Source organism: Pteropus vampyrus, unplaced genomic scaffold (assembly GCF_000151845.1).
Source record: "Pteropus vampyrus isolate Shadow unplaced genomic scaffold, Pvam_2.0 Scaffold124, whole genome shotgun sequence".
Lineage (NCBI taxonomy): Eukaryota > Metazoa > Chordata > Mammalia > Chiroptera > Pteropodidae > Pteropus > Pteropus vampyrus.
Genome location: NW_011888905.1, coordinates 240586 through 248580, shown reverse-complemented (window position 1 = coordinate 248580; position 7995 = coordinate 240586). Strand labels below are relative to the sequence as shown.

The 7995-nt window shown below is 51.3% G+C and overlaps 1 protein-coding gene and 1 non-coding gene across 2 annotated transcripts; both read right to left on the bottom strand.

The window, feature by feature from the left end:
- Nucleotides 1–245: 245 nt before the first annotated feature.
- TRNAM-CAU lies at nucleotides 246–317 on the bottom strand. Its single transcript has one exon. It is a non-coding gene; the product is annotated as a tRNA-Met (tRNA).
- Nucleotides 318–4769: 4452 nt separating this feature from the next.
- POM121L2 (POM121 transmembrane nucleoporin like 2) lies at nucleotides 4770–7790 on the bottom strand. Its single transcript, XM_011366481.1, has one exon. The coding sequence runs from the start codon at nucleotides 7788–7790 to the stop codon at nucleotides 4770–4772; it is 3021 nt and encodes a 1006-aa protein (XP_011364783.1).
- Nucleotides 7791–7995: the final 205 nt, after the last annotated feature.

The following is a 7995-nucleotide window of genomic DNA, read 5'->3' as shown; positions in this document are numbered from 1 at the left end:
GCCAAAAGAAGCCTGAGCCCCAGGAGACTGCTGACCTGGCCCACCCCTGTACCTCCTGCTGAGGGGCCTCAGGCTGGGCGCCAGTGACAGCAGCCTCTGGTAGCATCGTAGCTTCTCCCATGTGCCCCTGGAGTTCGGTGAGGGTGGGAAACAAGAGGACTCGTGCAAATTGAGTTTCTTCGCGGTATCTTCTGCTGGAGATGTAAGAGGAAAAAGGGTTGCTTGCAATGTTGCATAAATAACCCTAGCAGAGGATGGTTTCGATCCATCGACCTCTGGGTTATGGGCCCAGCACGCTCCCGCTGCGCCACTCTGCTGGCTAGCATCTGGTGTCTCCTGCTTTTCTTTTGTATGTATATTGTCAGCTGCTTCATATTTCCCTGTATAGATAAGTCGCGGTCTGCTTAGAAAACGGAATCTTGCTTAGCGATAATAATAAATTTCTCTGGATTTTCGTACATGTCATAACCCAAGTAAATCTCGAAAACATCACGCTGGGCAAAAAAATGCCACACAATAGGATATACTACATGATTCCACTTATATGATGATCAAGAGCAAGCAAAACTATCTGATGAAGACATCATGACAGCAATTAGCTTGCACGGTGCCGTACTGACTGGTAAGGGAGCATGTTCTCAATTGAGAATGTTCTCAATCTTGGTCTGGGCGGTGGTCACGTGAGATGTGTAAATTTCATTACTCTCTGTCTACCTTCAGATCTTTGCATTTTACCACGTGTGAAATATACTTCAAATAAAGTATCGGAAACAGGGAAACCACAAAAAAATAATAACCGAAGAAAGGAGAACGGGAGGGAGAGTGAGAAGAAAGAAAATGAAAGAACACATAAGATTCAAACACATGCCTCCAGGTCAGCGACCAGGAAACTCTTCAGCATGGAGACCTATCTTGAGCCTGTCGCCTTAAATGATCTGTTATCTGATGTCCTGGCGCCTTCAAAAATAAAGATAATTGCTTCTGAAAACTGCAGGACTTAGTGCCTCTGCCCTCAAGGTCAGGTAGAACAGGAATCAGCTGAGCGAGGGCTCGGACGCTCTTGTGGACTCCAGACCTATGGCTACAAGGCCAGGCTCGGAGCAGTTCACAAGAAACTGACCATGCGTCTCCGCAACTCGCCGCCGGCTAAGAGCCCCAGAATCGCTCTGCTCAGAGCCTGCTGGCAGGCGGCGCGAGGCAGATTCTGAAGCGTAGACTCAGGTCCACAGAATAGCTGAAGGGCAACCTTGGGAATTTGGGCTGGGGACATAACTGGAGATGTTGACACCTGTCAACATCTGAAAACTGCAGGACTTTTACCAATCTATGTTCTCCTCATCAGTGCCCAATATAAGAATATAAAAATATATAATGGAAGTGCAGGAGCTATGGCTCTTTCCCATAGACTTCTTGTTAAACTTATGGGAATGGCGACCAAATTGTGTCCAGAAACATGCAACTAACCCAGTATTAGTTCAATTTAAGGCACCTGTAAGTCTGGGAGAGCCACCCCAAGGTATTTTCATTGATGAGGAAGGCAAAAGTGACGATTTCAAGAGGCAAAGACCATTAATATCCCTTCCTCGTGTCTCCCCAGGTAGAATGTGCTCCCTTCCCAGTTCCCTCCAGTATGTCCCATGCCAGTAGCTAGAACTTTACCTTCTTGCCAATCATCTCTTACTTACACCCAGACATTTCATTCAGAAGAGTCACTTTATGGTGAAAGGGTGACAAGTGCATTTTTATAAAACTTTGAAACCCATGTGTAGTGTCATTGTAGGGAGACTTGGCAAGGAATCTACTCACCTAGGTGTTCATTACCCTTGTCACCTAAGACCATGTCGATCCAACAAGAGAACTCAGGTGGCTGAACTAGAATTACCTTGGCATCCCTTAACCCGCTTTCTGTCTAGGTTGCCACTCTGGAGTTGCTATTAAGGAAAAGAAAGACGTATCATGCCCAGAAATGGTCAAGTTCATCAAGAAGACAATTGGCGGGAGCTTTGAGAATGGACTTGAGTTCTGCCTACTGAGTCGAGCAACCAAAAACATACATTTTTGGTTCTGCACAGCTGTGTCTTCCTTGTTGGTACCTTAAATGAGATAAATTCTCCAATCGAAAGGCAGAGTTTGGTCCAATGAAATTTTTAAATGATCCAATGATGTGCTGTCTGCAAGAGATTCACTTTAGGTCCAAAGATGTGATTAAGTCTATAGTGAATGGATGGAGAAAGATATTCAAGGAAAATAGTAATCAAAAGAGGGCTGGGATGGCCACATTAATATTAGACCAAATAACCTTTAAATTATAAAACTGACACAAGATACAAAGAAAAACAGTACGTGTTGGTAAAGAACTAATTCATCAAGAAGCTATAACAATTATAAACATATATGCATCGAACATCAGAGCCCCAAATATAAACGAAGTAAACATTGAGAAAATCGAAGGGAGAAACAGACAGTTCTACAATATTGGTTGGTGAGTCTAAAGGTGTTTCTCCGTATTAACCCAGTGATTCCACTCCTAAGCTTCAATCTTTTGGAAATGTAGATGCAGATACAGTTTTTCATACAGACACATTCATCACAGCATTATTCAAAAAACATTTGGAATGTATAAATGAACTGCAGTCTTCAGTTCAATGCAGCAAATGCTTGTGGGCATGATGTCTTCACTATCATGAACACAAACAGACGTGCAGGTTGTGTCCCTACATGTCCTCCATTTGATGAAATATATGCAACTTTCAGAATTGTATGTTCAAAAAGTATTTGTTGTAGTGGGAAAATGGGCATTAGTATAATATTAAATTAGTATAATATTAAATAAAAAGTAATAAATTAAAAATCTGTGTATATAATATATAAAATAAAATAATGTATTTCAAGAGCTCTTTTCTGGGTGCCTTCTTTTAAATGGACTATGCCCTCCCGCCCACCAGCCTAGCTCTTAATTTTTTCATTTTTTATCATGTTGACACTGCAGTACATAACACATGCGTCCTAGGTGATGACCTGACCAGAAACTAGGGTGGCAAACACTCTTCTTATGATCCCCTTAACCCGCCTCCTGATATCCAGGCCTGTGAGTGGTGCGCTTTCTTCCTCGAGTGCCTAGTATATTATTGTGTGTACACGATTATGTGAATAAGTTACATGACGTAGTATCGCTCATTTATTTTTCTGGAGCAGATGGGTATGAGTATTTGCTCTATGAGGGAGAAAAAAGAGCCATTAGGGTTTAAATCCTGAATCTCACCTTTACTAACTGGGTGAGCTTGGGCAAGTTTTTTTTTTCTTTTTTTTTAACGTATTTCTGCCTCCAAACTAATATAAACTTAACAGTAATTCATATATACTGTTGACTTATTCAGACAATTTATTTTTATTTTATCAACCGATTTTAGTTGGCTTGCTTTTCCAATCAGGCCCCTTCCAAAGTGTCCATAAAACAGGAGATAGATGTGCTCAGAAAGTCATATTGCCTCTTTTTTTTTTTTTTCATCTGGATGATAAGAAATGCTAAGGAATGCATAACGGCTCATCTGCAGGCCTCCCATTGGTTACAGAGGTCAGCTTAGGCACCTGCTCGTCTTTGTTCCCAGGCCCAAGAGGCGTCCTGCCTTGTCTACCTCAACCAGGAGCGATGTGAATGTATGAATCAAAAAGAAAATGAGGTGCAAGCTTTGGTTCCCTAACTGAGCATTTCTGGCTCCTACTGGTGGGATCATGACCTATGGTGTAAAGAGAAAAGGCAAGGTTGCACCACCTGTCTGTCCCTCACCTGGCCCTACTTTTCCTGAGAAGTCATCCCTTGAAGTCAAAAACTAGAAAATAGGCATTCAACATGTGTAGCCACATGTGGTGCTATAGTCTCCCCCAATTAGCCGGGACCCAGAAACCTTTATGCAAGTAGGTTTGGCTCTGTCAACAAGGGCCTACAAGTCAATTGAAAGCACATGTTACACATCACATCAGGCCCAGTGAAGAGAACAAGTCTCTAAACACACCGGAGAGTGATGAATGAAAATGTGGCAAACAGGAAAGGCCCCCTGTCTGCAGCAAAGAGCATCCTTGTTCTGGAATGAGGAATGACCTCTGGGTCTGACAGGCTGAGCCTTCCCTCCCAGTCTCTCAGGGGCTAAATTGGCAGAGAGGAGGGTGGGGCTGGAACACTATCTCTCTTGGTAAAAGATTAAAACAGCTTGGTTGGAGGAAGTGGCCCAGTGCAAGCAGCACACAGGGGCCCCTCAGCGTTGACCATTGGTCCTCAAGGACAAGTCGGTCAAATTACATCAAAATTCCTCCAAAAACCCACTGAGGGACAAGAAGGCAGCAAAAAGGAGAACTCAGCATTTTCAGAGACCAGGGAAAGGGAACCACTTCTAAGAGCCAAATAAAATCTCTTGGAATCTAGACCTCCTCTCAAAGACGCAACAGGGCCTGGGCTGTATCTGCTGCCTTCCTGGCATGTCTGTTCCCAGGAGGCAGTGTCCTGAACCAGTTTACATCGATGCAGAGGAGTGGGCGGGAGGGGAAGGCAAGGTTCTGTTAAATTACAGAGGTTCCACCTCATTTCTTTCTGCTATCGCCCCTGAACACCCTGGTGCTCCACTTTTTTTCTAGAATGTAAATAAGAACCCACAGGTGAACAGGTAAAGCTCTAGCCATTGATCTGGGTGTTTTTGCTTTAGGGACTTGGAAGAGATTGGGGCTCCTCCCAGAAACGCTGAGGTCCAGGCCAGGGCTCCGCTGAGGGGTGCTGGCTACTTCTTGTGGGCGTGATGCCTTCGGGAGTGCCCTTGCTCACGACTCTTTGGGGTTTTTGGTTTTGCACCAATGGAGAATGAAGGGGCTGGTGATCTGAAAGACCCTCTCTCAAAGGAGCCCTGGGCAGCTAGTGAGGGGACTCCAAAGCCCAGGCTTCTACCTGTCTTAACTGGTCCAGGGACAGGGGTGCTCTGAGCAAAGGGAACGATGTGATGGTCCCCAAACACAGCCCTTCTTGCAGAAATGCTGGCCCTCCCCAAGGCGAAAGGAGTGCTCTGGCTGGTCAGGGCTTGGGTGTTCTGGCTCCAGATTTTTCCAAAGGGCATGACGGTGCGAGTGGCCCCACCTGGCATTGCTCCAATGCAGAACACTCCAGAGTTGGAGCTCCTGTCTGGGGCAGTCATACTGACCCCAGACTCCCCACAGTCCATAGGGGTCACTAATCCCCCAAAGGCAAAAGGCCGTGGGGCTGTGCTGCCAAACACTGAGCTCGAAGCCCCACTCCGGTGAGCCTCAGTGACTAGTCCAAAACAAGTTGCACTAGCTTGGCCAAATGCTGGGGTGCTTCCAGAGTCTGGCGGGTTGCTGGCAGGGATGTGAAAGGTGGAGGCTGAGGGTGTCAACAGCCCAAAGGCTGACTGTGTGGGGCTGCTGAAGGCTGGCTGAGCTGGGGTTGGGATTGGGGTTGGGGTTGGGGATGGGGTTGGGGATTCCACTTTTGAGTTTTTAAAAATGAAAGAGCTATTGAAGCTTGGGCCAAAGACTGGTTGGAGAAGACCTTGCTCTCGCCCACCTGCAGCCCCAAATGCAGGCTGAGAAGTGACTCCCAGGGATGGTGGGAAAGGTGGCTTTGAGTTTGACCCCAAGGGAATTGTGAATGCTGAGGTCAGATTGGAGATGCCGGATGACAGTGCGGGCTGGTTCGTGGTCATGAGGGCAGAGGCTGACAGAGGGCTGCCCACACCCCTAAAACCGACAGTGCTTCTACTAGCGGTCATCTGGGCAGCAGTGGGAAGAGCCTGGCTAAAGATGGCGACTGTGTGCACCCTAGGAATGGCCGCGGGGTGGTGGGGTGGCAAAATGAAACCTGTAGCTGTGGAGAAGCTGGCCCTGAAGGCGCGAGCGGCCCCGAGCAGGAAAGTGTGACAGGTGGAAGGGAGGGAGGGGGTGCTGTCCGCAGCACTGGTGACACTCACTACATCAAAACCCAGAGGTGGCTTGAAAGAGGAGTCTTTGGATGAGCTGGCTGGGGCAGTGGACACGACTACAGAGGTGGCCTTGACCAGGTCGTGGGAGGTGTGGGTAGGAGCAGGCGGAGCCGGACAGCAGGTCTGCCTGGGGGAGAAAGCACCTGTCACGGGCATAGTGTTAAGTGGCCCTATGCTGCCAAAGACAGGCTCGAAGGTGGGAGCTAAGCTGCCTGGAGGTGACAATGCTGCGGTGGCCATTCTGAAATGTAAGGCGTCTCCGGTCTCGCTCTTGGGCGGGGGACCGAAAACACATTTTGACGTGGGGTCAGCAGAAGCTGCAGCGGGAGGTGCAGATGCAGAAAGATGGCGAGCTGGTCTCACCTTTCCAAACAAACACCTTTGTGCGGGGCTTATGACAGGTGGCTGTGGGGACCTGGCAGACCTGTCATCCTGAGAGGTCGGAGGTGGCTGTGTGGTGTCAATGACTGGTGATGTGGGAGAAACAGGGATCGGGAGGGTGACGGTAGCTGGAGACTTTGCCCCTGAAGCGGGGCCTGGACGGGACTCTGACAGTGAGCAGCCAAGTGGGGCCAGCAAGCTGGGTGTCTGCAGGGGTGAGAGGGCCACACTGACACCCTCTGCAGTAGACTGTGGGGAGGCCAGGGGACCTGGAGACTCCCCCTGGGAATCTGGGCCCAGGGCTGGAGCTGTGCCTGCAGAAGGCAGAGCGAGAGCCAGGGGAGGTGGCAGAGCAGACCGAGAGTCCCGGACAGAGTCTGCGGTGACCTCTGTTGTATCCTTTCTGGCTTCGTTGCCCCACAGGAGTCCACCTTTTGTCCCCAGGGCCAGGTGGTCTTCCGAGGCTGCATAACCACGTTGGGGAGCTGGGGGCAGAGGCAGCAGGGGCCCAGGGCTAGCTAGCAGCTGTGGCATCTTCCGACTGCGCTGCCCAGAGCTGTCACGTGACGCTGCTGGGGACTCCTCTGATCCCAGTGGGATGGGAGAACGACACTGGTGACCTTTCTCTTCCTTTTTTACTGGCCGCTCTGGAGTCTGGAGGGGTGCACCGGGAACGCTTCTCTTACGACGCTCGGAGGAAGCTCTAGAAGAGCTGTAAGAGCTCGTGATGGCGTTTCTTTTGGAGCCCAGGGGGCCGCCCGTGCGCGTGCGGTCCGAGCTCCGGGAGGCGGAGCTTCTGCTCAGCGGCCCAGGCCTGGGCACGAAGGAAGCGCGAACTCCATTCTTGACCAGAGGCTCAAACGCAGAGGGTCTGGAGCCGGGCGCCCTGCGCTCGCAGCGCGGCCTGTCGCGGAGCAGCGGCTCCCGCGGCCCCGTCCGCCCCTTCGCGCACTCTCGGACGGCCCGCAGCACTGTCGCCTTCACGCACCTGCCTGGAGGCTTCCCAGAGGGCGAGGACTGTGCCGGGGACGTGTCGGGGAGCCCTCTGCGCCCAGGGGGCGTGATCTTGATGGTCACTGGGCTCCATACCGCCCTGGGGTGCCGGAGAGACCAGACACTGCGCTTCAGGTAACTCTCCCACCAGTCTGAGGGGAGAGGCCCCACGACGGAATTCTGGGGCCTCCTCATGGGGAAGCGCCTCCAGGCCTCGCTGACGCCCCGCGTGGTGGGCTTGGCGGGGTCCCAGTCCCGCGGCCTTCTCGAAGGTCCGAGCCGCGGGGCAGGGTGTGCGCGGTGGACGTGCTGAACCCGGTGGAGCTGGTGAAGGGGCTGAGCCGGCCGGCGGTTCCCCAGCCCCGCGGGCGGATCTGTGCGCCCTTCCGCCGGGGACGGCGCCGGGGACCCCCGCTTGCCCAGGTAACTGCCCATGCGGAGCGGGAAGGCGGCTCGGCGACTTTGGGGAGGGTCTCGGCCTCCGAGGTTTCTGACGTCTGCCGAATCGGCCGAGTCCACGCTCTCAGGGTTCGGTGACCGTTGGGGTCCCCGCGCGAGGAAAGCGAGAGAGTCTCGGGGCGCTCGACACCCCCGGGCACCACGTTCGCAGGTCAGCAGCCGTGGGAATGGGGGACACGCG